Source organism: Gopherus evgoodei, chromosome 6, assembly GCF_007399415.2.
Source record: "Gopherus evgoodei ecotype Sinaloan lineage chromosome 6, rGopEvg1_v1.p, whole genome shotgun sequence".
Lineage (NCBI taxonomy): Eukaryota > Metazoa > Chordata > Testudines > Testudinidae > Gopherus > Gopherus evgoodei.
This window is the reverse complement of record NC_044327.1, coordinates 31,775,074-31,796,870: the sequence shown is the minus strand read 5'-3', so window position 1 is coordinate 31,796,870 and position 21,797 is coordinate 31,775,074. Positions and strand designations below refer to the sequence as shown.

At 42.8% G+C, this 21,797-nt stretch overlaps 1 protein-coding gene across 1 annotated transcript in view; it reads left to right on the top strand.

Moving 5' to 3' along the window:
* SAXO1 (stabilizer of axonemal microtubules 1) overlaps nucleotides 1-20,485 on the top strand; it is a 64,525-nt gene extending 44,040 nt beyond the window's left edge. Inside the window, exons 2-4 of the mRNA XM_030566074.1 lie at nucleotides 10,869-11,048; nucleotides 13,427-13,629; nucleotides 18,922-20,485. Of these exons, the coding sequence (XP_030421934.1) occupies nucleotides 10,869-11,048; nucleotides 13,427-13,629; nucleotides 18,922-19,949 (1,411 nt within the window). The 3' untranslated portion in view covers nucleotides 19,950-20,485. The remainder of the gene's footprint in view (nucleotides 1-10,868; nucleotides 11,049-13,426; nucleotides 13,630-18,921) is intronic.
* Nucleotides 20,486-21,797: the final 1,312 nt, after the last annotated feature.

The following is a 21,797-nucleotide window of genomic DNA, read 5'->3' as shown; positions in this document are numbered from 1 at the left end:
ACTGTTGTCCTCTTTTAGGATGTTGAGCTCATTCCAAATGAATAAAGTGTTCCAAATTGTTGATCAGTGGTGGCAGAATCTGTCATGGCCTTCAGAGTTGGTCAAGAACAGAGTCTAAGCTTTTGCCTTTCACAGTTAATCCACACTTGAAGAAAACCCACAGCTTTATTTTGCCCACACTGTGCAGGGTGTGTGTGTGTGTGTGTGTGTGTGTGTGTGTGTGTGTGTGTGCGCGCGCGTGCGCACATGCCAGCTTCATGTAAAATAGAATCTCTCTTTACATATTGACCCATATGTTTTAACATGTTGGGGTGGGGGGCAGAGAAGTGAGGTTTATCACCCAGTGTGTAACATTACATCCATGACATGACGAAAACTGTTTCTGAGCTTTGTGGGAATTACAATTAGCCTCGTAAAGGTTTCAAATTAAAGTCTTTTGTATAGTTATAATCACAGAAATGTCAGACTTCTGCTCTCCTGATGGAACAGTTGCCTTTTATTGTGCATTTAAGTCTTATTTAAAACCATTTAAAAGCAACAGATTCGACTTTCCATATGCCTTTATGCACAATGTGTTTCCATTTTCCTGGTGGTGGTATCACACCCAATGTATGTATGTAATACATTTTGACAAATTATGCATGTATGTTTTTTTCCCCTCCCTAAACATCTATCTATATTCATATGACTGAACCTCTGATTGTTTCTCCATTGCTTGGGCTGACACTAGATTCCTGCTGTAGTGCTAGAATGTGCTCCCCAGTCCTTTGTTACTGCCTCTCTCTCACTTCCTATGGTGTTGTCCTAGGGATGGTATCATCTGATCTGAAGTAGAGATTTGTATAAACTTGGCTAGGCCTGGCCAGCACTTGAATGAGAAACCTCCAAGGCAAACCAGCTCCTGCAGGAAGTAATGCTGGTGACCCAGCAGGTGGACCTCTTTCCTCTAAGTCAGCACTGGATCAATGTCTTAGTGTGGCAGTAGGGAAGATTGTGCTGTTGGATACAATATAAAGCCAAGGCCTTTGGGATGCTGTGAGAACCACTTCTGGTTAATTCATGAGATGTTGCCCTTTAGTAACAGTCATGGTACCCATTGATAAGTTATCCTCAGCTATGTGTCCAGCTATAGACAACGAGACGGAAATGCTTTAATTAATAACAACCCAGTTGTCCTGGCCAAATTGTAATGTGGGTACTTACATTTTGCTTGCCTTACATTCTTGCTGCAGTTTCAGCTAGATACAATATTCTCCTTTACTTTGTTTATTATTAATAAATTTTTCTATGGCATCATTGCTCTAGTATGAGATGCTCACAAACATTACTGAATTTAGTCTCAACCTTCTGTAACTGAGAAATGTTATTAGCTAACTTGTACAGATGGAGAACTGGGAGTCAGCAAGACTGAGGGACTTCTCCAATGTCGCAGAGAATAGATTAGAATTGAACCCCAATGTTTTGAGTCCCAGTCCAATGCTATGGTCACAAGACCATCCTTCCTGACCTAAACAATTGTGTGGTGTGAGCTGTTGAATTGCTACCCTGTTTCACTCCAGTGCTGACTGCATTCCAGTGCTTAATGCAGTGAGTCTTGTATATATGTGGTCAGAGTCTTTACTAGCATAAATGGGTGAAATGCTCTTGAAGTCAATGGAGCTGTGTCAATGGAGCAGAGAATTTGGCCCAGAGCTTGTAAGGCACATAAGTCCTACTTGTAATCATCTTGCAATTTGCTTTTAATTACCAGAAGTGCTCTGTGCAGGACAAGGAAAGCTTCAGCGAGCACTCAACTACTCTCAGCTCACACAGTGAAGGATCTTTAATCCATACCTTTAGTCCTACATCATGAAGTGCCTTCTGTAGTGCAAGGTATTTCAGAGAAGCTTATTTAGCCATCAGCTAACACATGTTCTAACTGGCAAATCATCATGGCACAAGAGCCAGGCGATGACTTAGTAGCTGAACATATGCTGTTCCATGTCTCAATAAGCTTTTCTGTAATACCTTGCACTACAGAAGGCATGTTATGATGGAGAGAGAAAGATATGGACTGCGGATTCTTCATTGTGTGAACTAACACTGTTAGGTGCTACCCCTTATGATTTGAGAGTTTCTAGGAAGCTAGGAATTGCATTCCAGATGACATCAGTGGTCCATCTTGTCTAGTATCCTGCTTCTGATAGCAGCCAGCACCAGAGGCATCAATGGGCAATTTGAAGTAACCCTCAGCCAAAAGGGAAAGAATTTTCTTATGCCCTGAAGCATGAAGGTATATCACCATTATATATATTGCCCTTATCAAACAGTAGATGATCTTTCTCATTATCCATACAAATGTCCAATCCTTTTAGGAATCCAGACATGCTCCTGGCCTAGTAGCAATGAGTTCTACAAGCTAATTACATGTGTGAAAAGATATTTAATTTGTCACCTTTCAAATTCTTTAAACATCCCATTGTTCTTGTATCATGAGAAAGGGTAAATAGAAGCATTCTATTTACCTTCCATCCTACACACCAGTCATAGTTCTGAATGCCTCTATCATGGCCCCTCTTATTTGTCTATTTGCTAAACTAAAGCATCTGGATATTTTCAATCTCTCTTTGCATGGAAGTGTCTCCAGGTCTCTAGCCATTTTGTTGTCCACCTCTGCACCCTCTGTATTGCTGATAAATCCTTTCTGAGATGGGCTAGCAAGAACTCCCCCAGCATTCCAGGTGAGGGCATATCATTGACTTATGTAATGATGTTAAAATATTCCCAGTGTCATTTTCTATTTTATTTCTTATGCACCTTAATATTGTGTTTGCTTTTCTTGTCCAGTGTTGCACAATGAGCAGAGGTCCTTCCTCTGGTGCACTGTTTTGGGAGCCTTTGGAATGAAAGGTGCTGTAGAAGCATAAGATAGTATCATTATAATAGGTGGCATCTGGTGGCATTGTTACACACATCCTCCCAAGTTCTTCTTCATATGGGCTGAGCAAGCTTTGACTCTTGCAAAGACATGCTGGGTTGGTTTAAGTTTTGTGTAGAGGTGGCTCTGGGAGAGAGGGATCTGTGTGATCAGGAGAGGTTGCTCTCTGCTTGGGCCTCTGATTAGAGTTAATTCTTGAAGCACTGGGTGTTTGGCATTTGGTTGAGATTCCTGGGAAAAGGGATTGTCCTGCATGTTGTTTGACCACTTCCCTTCTAGGACTGGCTTGTATGTGTAAATAAAGCAAGTTACACTTAGAGTCTATCCAGACTCTATGTCACTGATTTCTCCTCCACTGGGAAGCTGACCTGCAAGGCCTGCTACGCACTCAGCAGAGGGGCAACACAGGTATCAGAACTGGACTTCTGAATAAGGGAAAACAATATTATACTAAAAAGAACAGGAGTACTTGTGGCACCTTAGAGACTAACAAATTTATTTGGGCATAAGCTTTCATGGGCTAAAACCCACTTCATCAGATGCATGCAGTGGAAAATACACTAAGACGACACAGACACAAAACATGAAAAAATGGGAGTTGCCATACTAACTCTAATGAGACTAATCAATTAAGGTGGGCTATTATCAGCAGGAGAAAAAAAATTTTGTAGTGATAATCAGGATGGCCCATTTCAAATAGGTGACAAGAAGGTGTGAGTAACAGTAGGGGAAAAATTAGCATGTGGAAGAAACTGCTATAGTACTGTCACTAACCACTTATACCATGCATCATAGGCCAAATTTGGCCTTAATATAAGTGGGTGAAATTTTGCTGTAGCACCCTCTTACACTAGGACTGAATCTGACCCTATGTCTTCAAAGAGCTGCAAGAAAAAAAAAAACACCTCTGTAACTCATGAATCCTAGAGTCAAGATCACATTTTGGTGCTGGAAGAGAAGAATTCAAGATTCCGTGTTCCTTTATGGGGTCCCTGAAATTAATGGGCCTTAGTTGTACCCTACAGTGGGAGACTAAGGTTGCTGAAATCCATGGGACTTGGCAGGAGAGTAAGATCCTGCAAAAGCTGTTGAACTCCGAAGTGACAATCATAATCTCAGCTATTGGAAGATACAGATAGTAGTGAGCAAGCTACAAAACATTAAGTGATCAGCCACTGTTGTTCTAGCCTTGTTTCAGAGCAACTTCAGAACAAGCCTTTTCAAAACAATTTCTAGGAGGATGAAAAAAGCATCCCCTGGGTTTAGTGGCAGAACACTAGTGCATCCTAACTGGTTCAAGCAAAATATGGGGCAAAGCCTCAGTGGGTGTAAACTGTCATTGCTCCATTGATGTCTATGAAAGCTGAAAATCACTCCCACAGTATTTTAAGATGTCTTGGTTGTTTATCAGTACAAAACTTGTATTCTGTATCTTGTTTCCCCACAAAGAAAATATATATGCTAACCACTTTCATGTAGGCAACACACTTACTTGTTTTCCTAATAGTGTCCATATAATATTGACTATGGAACCTGTTTTCTTCCTTCTAAAAATTACAAAAATCCTATGTGGCTCAGAGTTCAGCAGTTGTATGAGACCATATTATGATGACTATCTTACATCTACAGCTCTTCTTCAATATGTGGTTTAGCTTTGATTTATGATTACAAAACAATATTGCACATCTACCTCTAGTAGTGAGGACTCCTCCTTTCTTTGGATTTACATTTGGTTTTTTATGTAAGTGCTCTAATTTCATGGCCAGAGGATATAAAATTTGCTTGCTCTGTGTCTAATGACACTTGGAGAGTTGGCTGCCCTCGAATAGGTCTCGATCCTGCAATATGATGAGCATCTTCTAAAAGGAGGTGAATGCCCTCAGGAACAAGGTTGGGCCCTTTTAGGAATGAGTAGTGATTGCCTTCACTATGCTATTTTCTAATCAGGAATTTGTAAACTATTGTATGTGTAATTTGCATTAATGTAAAGATGGCCATAAAGTGGTACCTCTACTGTATGATTAAGATTGAAGCATAATTCTAGTCTTTTGGGGTCACTGATGAAATGAAAATGTTAGCTATGGATGGATAGGGAAGTATGTATTTCTTCTTTTCTCAGAGCATCACCCTGGAGGCAATTAAGGAATTTATGTGCATTGTCTGAGACTTGTAACCTTAATTCTGCATTTTTTGGGTTTCTGATGCTGCTTATTCATTTTCAGTTTTAATGTCCTTGAAAGGTAATGTGCTCAAATTTCCGATATGTGCTTGCAACCTTAACCACACCAAGGTTTTGTGTGGAACTATAATTCTTTTTTTAACTCCTATTCCGTTCCCTAGCCTCATGACATTGCCTATAGAAAAATTGCTTGGTTTTTTTTATATGACAACTCTCCTCAGTAATTAGGTGTACCACTGCAAGGAAAAATGCTAGTGAGTTACATTTTCTTAAATGAAAGCTTAGGTCTCTAGCACTCCTTTGATGTCCTGACCTAAGCTTGTCAACACCTGTACCCCATAGCTACATTATCACTCTTCTTACAGGGGAAAAAAAAATGAAAAGCCTTTTTGAACACTACTGAATATCCCTCTGTCTAGGGTTCCAACATTCAGGAGCCAAGGCCCCATATCCTCAAAGGTATTAGGTGTCTAACTCCCATTGATAACAATGGGAGTAAGGCAGAAAAATACCTTGGAGGATCTAGGCCCAAGTGTCCAATCCACTTCATGTTTTGTAGCAAAATTCTATGTTAGGCCCAGACCTAACCTACTAAATTTGAAGTCAATATTACTTGAAGGATTTGGGGCTGCAAAGTCAGAGTTACAATGAAAACTCTCAGAAGGTACTACCATTGCTTCCTAATTATTAATAGAAATTAAAAACATAGGGACTGATTCTCCTATTACTTATACCAGTGTAATTCAATTGACTCCAATGGAGTCATGTATAATTTGTGCTGGTGTACATCAGAGGAGACTCAAGACTATGAAGCATCCATGGGAACATAACAAATGTCACAGTTTATGGATAATCAGGGGTTAGAAATTATGGTACCAAAACCAACAGAATCCATGAGGTAATCTCCCTATCATTTGCCCAGCTGCATTAACTATTAAACTCTCACTGACATACAGACTCACCATGTTCAGATAACAGTGACTTCAGAGCCTAATCACTGTGTAATTGTTTTATAAATATTTACAGGGCCAAAAGGAACAGTAAAGTAGAGCTCAAAGTTTGCTTCAGTATTGGTCTACTCCTTGTTTTTAAGTATCTTGCTCTGTGATTTACAGTAATGTCCATTTCAAACAGTTTTTAAGAAAGGCTCTCTCAGTGCAAAAGTGGCTTGCTTTATCAGACATCAGTGGTGAATTAACACCAGTTTATCCTTTCCCCTACTCATTGTGTGTATGGGATTCAGTAAGTGTTACAGTAACGTGTGCATATGTCACAATTTTGGGCAAAGAAGTAGAAGGCACAACAATTCTTAGACATTTACTTTTCTACCCTGCCATGGATGATTTATTATCAGTAAGCATGTGCCTCAACAGCTAACTTTCAGACACCTCCAAGTGTTGTTTTCAAAATCTGATATTAAATATAGAACATACAAGCGTATAGCTTGGAGAATGAAAAAATAATTGAAAGAGGCTGAGTGTATATATTGAGGCAGGCAAAGAGTCTGGGTTTAAACCCAGGCCTATCTCCAGACCAAGCTAGGCTCTGCTCAACACAATAAATATCTGCCCCAGGCTGCCACAATTCCATGGGCCTGGGATGAGACTGTTTGCAGGAGACTGAGAATATTTCCAGGCCCTTTCGCATTACAAGGATCATCTCCCTCTTGAGGTCCACATCATTCAAGCACTACCTTACCACTATCTTCAGGGGAGCGGATTCCTGTGACCCCCTCTGTTCAGCAAATGAATGAAGGAGAGAACCAATGATAGACCAGCTAGTGAGCAAGGTGTGAGGTCAGGATAGAGGAAGGAGTCTAGAAGTCGTATGGAACAATTTCAGCTCAATTTGGTCAGGGATTCTGAGGCCGGAGCTCCGAGCAGCATTAATCATTGCGGCATTTTGCTGTGGATGGTAGGTCTCCTGTAATCTTACCAGGAGAACCTGCAGCTTCACAGCTCTGCACTTTGTTGGCACGGCAAACTCACCTATGTGCAATTTGTAGCAGAGCCCTCAAATGACCAATGTTCACATGGAGGGGCTGCCTTCATCTCCAGGCAGAGTGAGGGCCTTGCGCACACAATTGCTGCCCCCTTCCACGCTGTGCAGATGACGGGGTTATCTGCACCTATTAGATGAAACTAGAAGGCACAATGCAGAGCACAGCTTTGCAGAAGGGCGACTAGAGAGGCAGGACTATTGGGGGTGATGTTTGGGAAAAGTAGGGAGTACGGCTTACTTCTGCTTGGTTACTTAGCATGATTGTATGCCGTGGGTTTCTGTTTTTCCTTAGATTGATATGTAGCTGAGGTGCCGAGATTGATCAGAAACGTGTCTCCTGCGTTTTTACAAATCCAAATAAGTATATGAATGAAATCACTCCTTGACTGAATATCTTCAGCCTTTTAGGACATTTGATTAAGATTGTTTTACAGAAGAACAGAAGGGACCCTTCTTTATTATCTACTATCAACGGTACACACAGGGCAAATGGATTTTTAGCTAATGCCAGTAAAGCTCTGTGTTAAGTATCTATGCTCCTTGTAAAGCACCTGTTAGCTTGGCACTACCCCTGCTTAGTGGCATACCCCATACTTAAAAGGAAGTTAGGACCCAGTTCATTGTTGCCTTGCATTGCGTGCAGCCACTTACTCCAGTGTAAAGTGAACTCTCTGCACTTTCTTTGCTCTGGTGTAAAAGACTGCACACAACGCAGGGCAATGACATGTCCATCCTGCTCTGAATGCCTCCAGTTTTTTGCAGTATAGATGTTTTCTCCATAGTCTGAGTAGTAAGTAACAGTTGCTGTAGTGGATTCAGTGTGGTTCTGCTGTAACTGGCTGGATATCAGGGCCTCATGCACCTCTTGCTCACTGCAAAGCTGAAGTCAGCAGGAGTTCACTGTGTCCAGCCCGCAGAGGAAGGAAAGGAGCTTAAGGTCAGGCATGATGCCAGCACATTTGAGGCTGGAAGGATCCAGTAGCCATTTCCTCCCCTGGTGGGCTAAGGAGGAATTGCTGGGGATGCTATGAGACTGCATTAGAGGTCACTGTCTGTCTGTTGCTTCTGAGTGGCCTCTTGTTTGGGAGGATTGAGTGTTTTCTCCATCCCCTCAAAACACTCTGCACCAAGGCCAAGTTGGGTTAGGAGTAGGGGGAAGAGTTGCCCCTTGTTTTCCTTTTTGTCCTCTTTCCGTCTGAATAAATTCTGGGATTTTCAAAGGCACTTAAGAGTTGACCTTGAATGGGGGAGTGGTGCCATTTTCACTAGCCTTTCATTAGAAGATGGGTGCCTACCTCTCTTAGGCTTTTTTGAAATTGCCAGTTTAAACTTAACTCTTCAAACATGGTAACAAACTTGGATGATCTCCTTCATTCCACTATCCATCCAAGCCCTGAGGCCTCTCCAAAGCAAAGATGAATCTACCGGGGCTCTTTCTGACTTACAGTTTCATGGAAAGATTCATAGCCAGAGTAGAAAATTGGCTTGTCAAGCAAAGGCTAATTTTATCTGAGAGCAGAGTCTGTCCTTCCCTTGTGACCTGCAGTTTGGAAAATAATTCTGTGCGACTCCATACATAGATCAGTGGCTACCTCTGTAACTTTGGGTAATCAGACATTGACTGATGCTAGATAGACAAACATTTGATTTAACAGCTACTTTATTAACTATGGAAGCCCCATTATTTGAATAACTTGAAAGGAGACTGGACAGAGCACTGGAGAGCATACAGAAGGGAATAATCACACACTGGCAGGGATGATACACTAGACATAAAACCATAGGTCTTTTCTAGCTGTAATCTCTGTTGGCTCATTCCTGAAGTCTTTACGCAGCAAAACAGGAGGTTGAGTTAAAAAAAAAAAAGAGGGATATAAATCCCCATGTTTCAGGGCATAAACTGGTCACCGAGTACCTGGACAGGAGCCTATCTGAGACAACATGAGTCTTTCCCATATTGGCTTGTGAACACTGATGCTTGGAACAAGGTGTAGCAATAATTAGTCCCTTCATGCACTGTCCAGCACTCCCAAAGAGATGTGTCTGCCTCAAGCCCTGGCTTAAGGCCACAAACGAGCCATTAAACTTACTTGTTCTAATCAACACTTCTAGTGTTGTCTAGAGAAATATCATTACAATTTACCAATTAAGTCTTTCATAACAACTATTCTGAATCTGGTTTGAGATACTTCCTTAAAGGATCACTGCCACCTAAATTTGTAACCCTCTCTTTGGGACTGGGCCTATCATCTTTGTGTCTTGTTTGTACAGCACCTAGCACAAAGGGGATCCTTGACTGAGATTCCTGGATGCTCCTGTAACAGCAGCAATAATTACTACAAATAACTTGAAATCCTGTCAATTTCAAAAGATGAGTTAAAAGTAGCTCCTCTCTACACCTACCTCCAAGTCCCTTTGGGGCTGGAGGCGGGGAGGGCTACAGTCACATTTTCTATGGGACAGTCTCTCCTTTGCTGTAATGTGAAAGAGCCACATAAACAAGAGGTGAAACTGAGTAACTAAACATACAGTGAAAGCAAAGTGCTGTCAAATGAACAAAGAAAATATTAACACTCCCACCCGCCTTGCCCAATTTCTTTTGAATTGATTTCAGGGGTTACTCAGTATGTAAAAGCTTTCCAGACAGAAAAGTGGCTTTTTAAGTAGAGGGAGCCTCTTTAAAATTACACATAGCATCAATCAAGCTTTGGCTAATGGTTTTGAAATGAGTATATTATTTGATGATTTCCATAAAGTCCCTGACTTACTATCAGTGAAAAACAGAGTGACCTTGACTTTGGTTTTGATTTGCTTAATCTGAAAGAGAATGTTTGTTTAGCTCAGCACTAGATTTCAGAATTTTTTAAGCTTGTGCAGAGGGTACCTCAGGGATCCATTCTGAAAGGTTTATTGTTTACAATGCTGGCTTATGACCTGCATCAACTTGAAAATCCAAAGGTATGCAGATGTTTCCAGGCATTATGCTACTTTGCCAACGCAAGACGTGTCGAGAGCCAAAGGAATGGTTTTAAATGTGCTAGATGCAAGTGTGGTTTGTAAATAAGTTTAAAAGGAAGTAAAGCTCCGTAAATATGCCATTTGGCAGTAGACTGTAATAGAGTGTTTCACAACCTGACAGGCCTTCAGGGTTTCAGAAGACACTGCCAAGTGTCAATGGGAATCGAGCGCACTCAGTGCCTTGCGGTATAGAGTCCCTTTGCTTCTGTTCCTATTGACGGCAATGGAAATGTCACTGCGTCAATGGGAGCAGGTTTATGCTGTTAGGGCTGGATTCTCCCTCGTCTTGCACTTACACAACCATTTAGCGCTGGTGTGACGTGAGTGTGAAATGCCACACAGGGGTAAGTGCTGACTTGGTAGTACTTCACACACACTTTGCATGGCTTTGGACCATTGCACAAGATGCAGGCTGTGGCGACTCCAATCCTTAACCAGAACAACTGAGCAAAAGGGTGTTAAATGGAGTGCCCAGTCTGGCACAGTAGAGTGTATTTAGCTAAATCTAGGATGAGTTAACTTTTTCTAGCTTGAGTTAACTTACTCTTCTAACCTAAGGATGGTGTTTTTTCATAGGTTGTCATTAGTACAGGCCAGGACTTTGCCTGATGATTTGTAATGTCCTATAGTTAGTTGTAATTAGTTACTTCTGATGGTGGGTGATTCGTAACCAGTGCTGCTGAAGCCCTGCACCAACATCTCTGCTCTTCCCTGAGGCTCAGTTGATAACATCCATGCTACTCTTTTGCACAGGCGCCACCATTGCCCGCATCTTGCCACCAGGATCTATGAGAAGAGTGAGAAACCATGCTTCCTGTCGGAGTATGTGGAGCAATACCCTCTATATCCCTATGCTCATCCCAGAGACTCGTTCAAGCCCAAGGCAGAATACCAGAAGCAGCCAGTGGCTGTGGAGGGAATGACAACTTTCAAGTAAGAAACAGTGGAAGGGAGGGAGGGTGAGAGAATGAATGTGGGGGTGGGGAATAAGCATTGCTTCCCTCAAGGAGTGCCTGAGGAGAACAGTTAGTTACGTGCTCCATAGTGGGGCTGTGATAACTTTGCTGTGGGGGACAGGGATGGGACATTGGGGGATAATGTAAGGAGCCAAAATTTGGGGTGAGCTGCTGCTGTGAAGGCAGCTGACCCTTCCAGGATGGGGAAATGTTATCTGCTGAGACAGGGCATGGTTGGGCTCTTGGCTTTCACCCTCGTTTTTACTCACTTGCAGCATTGGGCAGACTCCCTGGGAAGTCGACAGGAATTCTGCATGAAAAAGAACTGAGTAAGGCTGGAAGGCCTAAGCTCATTGGATCAGGAACTATCTTTTTATACAGTACCTAGCACAACAGGGGGTTGGTCCAAGAGTGGGACTTCTAGATGCTAAACCGTACATACAATAACTGGCCATGTGGTTTTAATGATGATGGGGAAAATGAGATACACAAAGTATCATGCTGTGCAATGCTGAACCATTTCTGAATCCCAGCTGTGCTGCTGTTCAGATTGTGAAATTTAAATACAAGACCTCAGGTTTAACTGTGCCCCTTCCTGACTTCCCCCTAAATTAATCAGCAAACCTGCTCCCTGCTAGCGGAGCATGTGTTGTGTTATGCTACTGAAATGCAAGACTCTGAATCTTCAATACACAGCTGGCAATTTGATTTCTCTTTCCTCAGCTGAAGGCCTCTAGTTGATGTTTGAATATATTGCTGTTTACTCTGTGACCTCAGGCTCTGTCATCAATAATCCCTTTCTCATCTGTGCTCCATCTAATGCGAGACCCAAAGAGCTGCCGGGGAGGGAACTTTTCAAGCCCTGCTTCTCTCTGAGGTGGATGTGCTGTTGTGTGATGGGTCAAGCGACCTCTGCTCTTTCAGTAGATCCCAATAGCAATTTGTGCAGCCATGGTTACATTCATTGCTGAAGCATGAGCAGCTGGATGTGGAACACTTGTCCAAAGTTCATACAAATGCCAGACTCAAGTTCCGCGTGCAGGAGCCACTCAAGGCTTTCAATCATGGTATCTCTTTGTTAGTCTAGTGGAAATGTAAATTTCCATCTGAAATTCCATTTCCCTATTTCCAAAGTCGCAGTCCTCTGGTTACATTTGGTGACTTTTGTATAATCCGCAAAAGCCAACGGCCTAGATTCTTGCTACACACAGCACCACTCAGAGTGGGCTATGCTGTTGTGCTGGTTTGGTCCCCTGGCCTGTCACCCTAGGGACAGATACAGCAGCTAGGGAGCAATAGGGTACAGAGATGCCCCCGCTGTGCTCCCTCCACCAGCAACAAGGTGTAGTGGTACAGTGGTTGCTATGTTGTCTGATGTTGGAAAGATCTTTGGGGGACAGTTACTGTAGCTTTTGGGCTGGCGGTTTGGTGCAAAGTGGCTGTGGTACCCTGGAGGAGCTAAGCCATGACATAGGACCATGTTAATGAAAAAACAATAGACCGGTCATCCAGCACTGGTCTCTGGTTGTTTAAATAGTTACCTTAGTCCAGCAAAACTTTATATATATATATAAAGATATTGCATCAATGTGTTTTTTATAATGATACACACAGTAGAAGTTGATCCACACAACCACACTAAGAACAGAAAAACACCAGTTGAGGAAATGGTTAACATCTTTTTCATTAATAGTGCCCCATCCAGAAATGCAGCAGCCCCTTCGTTGGCTGGGCTGCTGGGGAATGCACTGTCAGAGGATACCTGCCATTCCCCCTGCACAGAGGGGGGGGTCTTGCATGTTTCCCAAAATAGTCACAGGGCTGAAATACTTTGACTGGGATTTTAAAAAATTCCAGCCTTAAAGAAATTATTGCTCATAAATATTACGGAGTGATGGCGTTGTCTCAGGCCATGCCTATTACAAGCCCTGGCTCAGCTCAGTCCTTAAGAGAAACATGCCCACCTGTTCCACCAACGTGGACCTTACCTGTAACATGGGCCTCTAAATAGTGTGGTGGGCTTTGTGATGTGCACAGATTAGAAGGAGTCCACGAAACTCATTGGCTAGATTCTTTTTTGGTCTAACTTCATTGAAGTCCATAATTAACTCTGTGTAAACCCACTGAGTTCCAAGGAGGAGGAATTTGGCCCACTTGAAGGAGTCCATGCTCCTGTTTCACACATATTGTAATTACAGGAGTACTGCCAGCTTTCTACAAGTGAACGTCTTGTGTATTGCATTAGCCACCTTTACTGCATTATCCAAACTTTCTTTGGGTGTCCAGCAAAAGGAATATATACTTAGTCCTCCAGACAAAGACACGAGTAAGATGTATTGCCTTTATTATTCACAGGAGAGATTACGTACCTCATGAAGTGTTGCCAGTGAAATTCAAACCACCTGAAAAGTATGTCAAGAGTGATGAGAACATGGATTTAATCTCAGTATATAAACAAGACTACAACCCCTATCCTATCTGTCGAGTTCCTCCCTGCTTGCCCCATGAGACTAACTACACCTCCAATGTCAAGATGGACACAATACCTACATACAAAGGTACGTGCCCTCGCTGCTGTTTTGTAGGAGGGCTTCACTTGTAACATCTTGCTTCAAGAGAACAGAATGAGATACACAGACTTTTGCATTTGTTATTTCTTATATTGCCCTGATAGGTTGGTTCTGTAGGAGCCTTAAGAGAACGACTGGAAAGTCAACTAACCTGGGTGCTTTGGGCTGCACTGAGGCTAAGGACAGAATTTTAATCTAATTTAACTTTCTGCTTAGTGTCAAGTTTGTTTGGCCCTTTTTTCAGGGTGGGAGTGGGCTGCCTGTTGTGTCTTTGCGGTGCCTTTTCCTTCTCTTGCCCCTTGCCTAGAGCATCAGTGAGAGCTTCAGCACTGCCCTAACATCAGCCATGGGGGGAAGAGCGCGTGCTGAAACACAGTGCTGAATGCTCTACAGGTGTGGGCCAGGCTAGCCTGGGATCGTAAGTAACTGCTGATTAGCTCAGTCACTCAGTCAGTGGGGCCAGTCCAGTTCAGAATGTCGTCCAACACAAAGCAAGAATCAGATCCCAGTGATGCTAGTATCAACTGGGAGCCATTCCAGTGTTTGTGAATTAATTATATATATTTTAAAGAATGAATAATTGCTGCTGTTTCATGTCATGAGATTGGGGGGCGGGGAGGGAGGCTCCTGTTGGGGCTGGAATGGAAGTGGCATTCTCCTTTTCTGTCCCAGGTTAAGGAGTCCTTTCATTTCTGACAACTGCTCCCACAGATAAGGTTCACAACTTCTATTGCACTTTACAATCGTAGCCCACAAAACACTTCAGATAGGTGGGCAAGTATTCCTACCCCCATGTGATGAGTGACTTACTTAATCTCTCCCTCTGTGCTTTAGATCTCCATCCAAGGCCATACACCAGATCAGGTGCAGAGTCTGGTCTCCCAGTCTTGTGTCTTGTTTACTGGACCATTACACCCCATTTAATTGTTACTGCCCTCACCAGAAGGTCTCTCACTGCAGGGATCATCTTTCTTGGCTCAGTGAGTGCTAAATGCTACTCCCTTCAGAACCTGCAAACACTACTCGTGAAACAGCCACAGAATGGCTACAAAGCCACCTGCACTGCTTCCCTCTCCCTAAGAAATGAGCACATTGGGACAAATACTGCACTGTTACACCAGCGTGAATCCAGAGCAACTCCATTTGCTTTAGAGTTGTTTGTCATAGAACACTAGGGCATTTTGCCTCTGCTTCTAACCTCTGCTCAGTCAGGAACTTGGTCTTAAACAGTTATCTGCTAATGGCAGCCTGTCGTGCGACCACTAGAGGGCTGGGCTTGCACTTTGTGTGTTACTTTAAATAAGGGTGGAATATTTTATTTTTTTCCTGCTGTAGAACAAGAAGTCTACTTAGGCTGATTGTTAGTATGATGGTTTGGCCCTATTCAGCATAAGCAATTCTCTATTTAAAATAAAAATCAAGCAAGAAAATAAAAATGGAAAAAAACCCATGTGACTGCAATGTTATGTTTACACAATTAAAATGACAAACAGCCAGAAAATGGCACTCCATGTTAAAGCACTCAAAGCCTCAGTGCTTTATACCAGCTGAGCATCTGTCCCTACGTGTTTAGCTATGCTTCCATTCGACCTAAGAACCATATGTAAATCTTTTTGTTTTATCCGTGTTTAGGTCAGGACCTTTACTAGTGCGCTCAGGAGCTCTAATAAAATGCAGTACAGCCACATTTGGTTGCAATTTGCAGTATTTTTTCAAAACACTATGCAAATGGAAATCTCCATCTAACAACCCCACACAGATTTGGTTCCATATTGAATTAATTCATTTTAAATGGCCATAGGTCACAAATGGGAAGGTTTTCAATGTGCTTTTACCTATTCAGCCTTATGGCAAAAAAAGGCTTTATCAATCACCTTTCAAGGTGCAATTTATTTGTAATGTGCTGCTCTATGAGGTTTCAAGAAATGCCACTTTGGGAATAAATGCCTTTCATATGAAGTCATGAGTCCACCCAACCCAGTGGTATAGGGTGGTTTTAAACGATGCTATCAGATATCACAATTAACATCTGACAGCTTTGCAACTTGATTTCTTAACACTGCATGAAACATGGTTTCAAAGTTTTCATCTCCTCTTAGTCATGCGTGTCTATCTACAGGTATATAATCGAATTAAAGTGTTGTCTAGCCTGGTTATATGGAAAGCTGCCTGAGCCTAGGAACATGTGGTTTGTATCGTAGGCTCCTTCCCATACCCCCTAAAGTTTTCAGGCTGGTGATACATGGGAAACCATTAAAATCTACTGGAAAAGAATTAGTTTCAATAAAACTGTAACATATTTTGAAAGGATAGTAGCATTGTTGGCTTAAACTAAAGTAAATTCATAATGGCTAGGAGGACTCCAAATGAGTGGCACTTATAGAAGTTTAAAATTGAAGACACATGGACACTATTTCTAATACGTTGCAAAACTATAGTCTCAGTGAAGTGCCTGGACTCGACTATTACAACTGACGATGGGAAGCCCTGACTGGTTTTGGAGTGCAGTTTGGTTATGATTAGCTTCTAAGGCTCATCTGAAATGTCAGGCCTTTTCAACTGGATCTACACTTGCTTGGAGACTGCATGTCCTAAGCAGTGGAGAATCCAAAGTCACCCACTTATTAATAAGCCCCTTACAGCCTCTCTTTCTATGATTCATCTTAACATGCACTCTTCGTTTCCCCTTCTAGACCTCCTACCCTGGTAAAGTGACGTGGCCCACCCACCTTTCAGGTGCAGTTCGACTGGCTGGCAGCCCTCTTGGGATGGGGGAGCAGGGCCGGCTCAAGGCACCAGCATCCCAAGCATGTGCTTGGGGCAGCACTTTTCAAGGGGCGACACTCTGGCTTTTTTTTTTCCTTGGGGCGGCAAAAATCCCAAAGCCAGCCCTTGCGGGGAGGACAAATGACTTCAATGTGCTTTGCCCATGGGCACTGAAGGCACAGCAGAGCATTCTCCCCTCCCTCCATACCTACATTACTAGGCTTTAAAGGTAGGAGAAAAGGAATCAAGAGAGGGGGGTTGGAGTAGATTGGGGATCAGTGAGAGGCTGCAATGGGCAGATGAACTAACTTAGAAAGGACAGGTAGGATAATAGCAAAGGGAATTTATCAGAACTAACATCAGCCTATTTGGACCAGTCCTTATAGTTTCCAGGACTAGTCCACCCAGTCTTGATCATCACAATTATACCTTTAGCTCATGACTCTCATCCAGGTGGGAACCACACCACTTTATATACTTAACTGGTTGTGCAAGCTGCACAGAGTGGCCATGGCCATGGCCATGCCAACAGTACACTTCTTGAACAACATCAAGGCCACTGCTATTTAGGTTCCTAGCAACAATCTGAGCATTGCTGATATCTTTGAGTGTCTGGAAAAGTTACTACTTCAGGTGTGCTGCGGGTGGCAAAACACCCTTCCAGATCTCACTATGGCTAGACATCCCCACAGATCTAGTAGTGGGGCCTGATGAACTTAGGCCTGGACTTTAGGGCCATATTTTTAAAGGTATTTGGGCACCTAAAATGAAGATTAATGATTAGTGGGATTTTCAAAAGCTCCCAAACTATCTGAATCCCACTGATTTCAACAGTAGCTAAGCTTCTAGGCACTTTTGAAAATCCCATTAGGGACCTATCTTCACCTTTAGATGCCTAAATACCTCTAAAATCTGGCCTTTAATACCTAAATATAAGGAAGGCTGGTACTATGTAAACACTTAAAATAAGTAAGGCCAGATTAGATTAGACAGATCTTCACTCTGAGGCAGAAAATAAAATCCTGGCCCCACCAAAGTTACTAGGAGTTTTGCCATTGACTTCAATGGGGCCAGGATTTCATCCAAGCTGAATTTTCAAACATCAGCCATGGCACTTGGAAGGTCTCCATGCTAGCAGGCCCCTCCTTGCAGTTTTGCATGGAGTTCATTTTTGCCTGGTGCACTGGGGATGCTAGGCTGAGGTCAGAGTATGAGCAGCAGCAGTGCTGACTACTGCTGCCATTTCATGCTGGGTGTCAGGGCAGAGAGACTGGAGAACAAATGGTTAATTTAAAAATAAGCTTTAATTTTTCAGCTTTGCATTGTATCAAGCACAGCTCTAATATAATTGTAATGGTGCTGTATTATAGCACAATCATTCAGAGGGACTAATACTGTTTGGACTGGAAAATTCAAATATCCCACTGCCTAACTGCATCATTTACTTTCTGGTACTTTGAAATCCAGACTTCCTTCCAATAAAGAATCAGCTGGAACGTTATTTGTCTCATGCCTCTCAATGTGGTTTGAAAGCAAAAGAATAAGAAGTGGGTTACTGCCACTGCTATTTCATTTCAACTTCCTGCCAGTAACCATATTGCTCTCTAGGGGCAATTGCGCAAGATTAGTAAGAGGGAAGAAAGATGGCTTTGTGGCTACAACACTGGTCTGAGAGCCAGGAGTTTTTGCCACAGATTTCCAGTGTGCTCTGGAAGTCACTTTAACTCCCTGTGCCTTGGTTTCCCCATTTATAAAATAGGATATAACATGCACCCATCACACAGAGCTCTACAGGGAGTGTACTAATGTTGGCAAAGTGGTAGATTATACTTAGTCTTATACTTAAGACTGTAAGTAGTTTGGGGTAGGGATCAACTCGGTTCTATGTTTGCACAGTGCCAAGCACAATGCAACTAATTAATAAAAATAATTGAGGTCAGGGTTGTGCACGTGTTGATAGCACTGCTAACATATAAACAGTGCAAAGAAAGTGGGAAATGCCTCTCTCTGCACTACTCTAGATGTCATCAAGAAGAAACCCTGAACTCAGTTCTGGGCAAGGAAAAACTGTCTAGCCAATTGAAAAGATCAGTTGTCACCAAAGAGGAAGACACAGCGAGAAAAGACTGGCTTGTAGCTGAGACTCTAGATTGAGACTTAGGAGCTTTGCTTCAATTTCCAGATTTCTCCCCGACTCGCTGTGTCACTTTGGGCAAGTCACTTAACTCCCAGTGTCTTATCATCATCCCCATCTTACTGAGATGATGAACTAATCCTCTCTTCCCACCATTCTCTGTGTGGTCTATTTAGACTGTAAACTCCTCAAAGGCAGGGATGGCCTCTCACAATGTGTTTGTATGGTGCCTACCTAGCACCTAGTAGTATGGTGCCTACTTGATTGACACGACTAAGACACAACAAATACTAATAACTAAAGCATAGGCTGTTATATTTTTAAACTAACTTCCGAACTTGTACATTGATGGACACTTAAAACAGATTCTTATATTTCAGGTGACTATGTGCCATGGAATGAATCAAAACGAGAGATGATTAAACCAGACAATAAATACCATCCATCAGAAGCAAAATTTGACTACAGAACCACTGTCCAGGATGATTATATATATAAGGGACCAGTTGCCACTCACAGCTGCAAACCTCTGAATCCAGCCCACATGACCAAGGCACCTTTGGAGGATCTGACAAATTATAAGTTGAATTATGTGCCACATCCCTTGGAGAAACGCTTTGTCCATGAGTATGAGAAGTATAAACCCAGTGAAACTCAATTTGATGGCCTCACCACCCACAAACAATCATACAAGGGTCTGGCTGGCCCGCCTGCCAAGACAGTGAAACCATACCAGTCAATGCCAACCCACGATCTCCCATTTTCCTCTTCCACAGAGTTTCGGGAAAAATACCAAGCTTGGCCACAGCACCCCATGTTCACCAGAAAACCTGATGTGTACGTGCCCCCCGTAGAGAAAATGGACCTTCAGACAACTACTCAGACTCATTACACGTACCCTAAGGGACAGCCAGCCAAGGTATGTCGGCCCTTGGGCCATGTTCCAAAAACCACTGCACCCTTTGACAGCTGCTCCACCATGAAGGATGATTACAAGCCATGGCATGGTAAGAAAGCAAAACCCATCATACCTGCCCCAGAACTTACTTTGCCAGCAGAACCAATGGAGAACCTGACCACCTTTCGGGCCCATTACGTGCCTCACCCCCCCACTTTCACTAAGAGCCTTAAGCCAGGTTGGTCAGCTGCACGGCCTAACATGCCATTCGATGCAGAAACCACCTACACCACCAGCTACACACCGAAGGAACTTGTCAAATGCCTTGCTGCCTACAAAGAACCCCCAGGCTATGTGTTTCAAGAAATCGATGCTGTTGGTCACAAGTTCTACTGCCCTGTTTCGGAGGCTGAACGCCCAATCAGTTCGAAGAGTAAAGAGCGAAGAAGCAGCTTTTCTGGGAACGGACTATACCTACCAGGCCCAAAGGAACTACCAGTGACAGCCTGATTTTTTTTAACCCTCTTTTAAACTGATCATTGATTTTATTCCTTTAAAGAGCTTAAAATAGCTCCCAGGGCATAGCTCCTGGTGGAACACCTGAGTAATAAGAATCCTAATGTCTGGAGAAAGAACATTTTAATCACCTCATTGTCAGTGTTTTTTCTATCTCCCAAACTCTGTCTTTAGTTAAGCAATGTCTATGTTGTGGTGACAGATTTCTTGTTCATAAACGTATCGGGCACGAAGTTTCCTCCATGTTGAGTGTGGTACAGCAGCCTGGATCATAGGTAGACAGATCCCTTACATTATAATAAAAACAGAGGTTAGTTTCGAGTGCAGGTAAATAGCACAAGCCCAAGGTCCATCCTTATTTATTGAGTCCATAAAAGACAAGAAAAAAAAGTTGTTTAAAATTAGATGTTTTTCAGGATTGTGTCTCCCTGAATAATCACAGAATTGTAGGGCTGGAAGGGATCTCGCAACATCTAGCCCCCTGTGTGGAGGCAGGACCAAATAAACACAACCTCTGCCTTTGAAGTCTATTCCAGCGCTCAACTATTCTTATAGTTAGGAAGTTTTTCTTAATAGCTAACCTAAATCTCCCTTGCTGCAGATTAAGCCCATTGCTTCTTGTCCTACCTTCTATGGACACAGAGAACAAGTGGTCACCAACCTCTTTATAACAGCCTTTAATACACTTGAAGAATTATTAGGTCCCTGCTCAGTCTTCTTTTCTCAACATTAAATATGTCCAGCTTTTTATTTTTTTATTAAACGCTTTCCTCAGGGGTCATCTTTTTGTTGTTCTCCTCTGAAATCTTCCCAAGTGATCCTCATCTTTCCTAAAGTGTGGGGCCCAGATGCCACAGTACTCCAGCTGAGACGGCACTAGTCCTAAGTGGAGTGGACAATTACCTCCCATATGATACTCCTGTTAATATACCCCTGAATATTAGCCTTTTTTTGCAACTGCATCACATTGTTGACTCATTCGTGATCCACCATAATGCCCAGATCCTTATCAGCTATACTAGTGCCTAGCCAGTAGTTCCCAATTTTGTAGTTGTACATTTAATTTTTCCTTCCTAAGTGTTTTGCACTTATTTTTATGAATTTTCATCTTGTTGATTTCAGGCCAATTCTCTATTTCGCTGCAGTTGTGTAGAATTGAAATTCTATCTTCCAAAGTGTGTGCAACCCCTCCCAGGGTGGTGTCATTCACAAACGTTATAAGCCTACGTGCCACTTGATTATCCAGGTCATTAATGAAAATATTGAATAGTACCAGATCCAGGACTGACTCTGGTGGGACTCCATTAGATGTGCCCTCCCGGTTTGACAGTGTACCATTGATGACTAATTTTTGAGTATGGCCTTCAACTACTTGTAGACCCACCTTATAGTGATTTCATGTAGACCACATTCCCCTATTTACTTATGAGAATGTCATGTGGCACTAGGGCAAATATCTTGATTTTACTAAGGTATTAAGTTACATTACTCCCCAGAACATTAAATGGGAAATCTCACAAAATAGGAAGGGTCAGTACTTGGATAGGTTTACCTTCTCTTGCTACAAGAAGTTGTACTAGTACCAGGAAGTCAATACCGTTGGGTAGCACAGTGGTTCTCAACAGGGTGGTCCACGAGGCCCCATGGCTAAAACCCTGAGCCCACTAGCGCCTTCCATGGGTCTGAAGCCTCAATCCTTGGTGCCCCCACAGGTCTGAAGCCACATGCAACAGGGCTGAATTCCAGAGCCCTGGTGCTCCCCACAGGGCAGATGCCCTGAGCCTATGGGCAGAGTTGGGGAGGTGGGACACGAGGGTGTTGCCCCTCCCAAAATTACAGTGC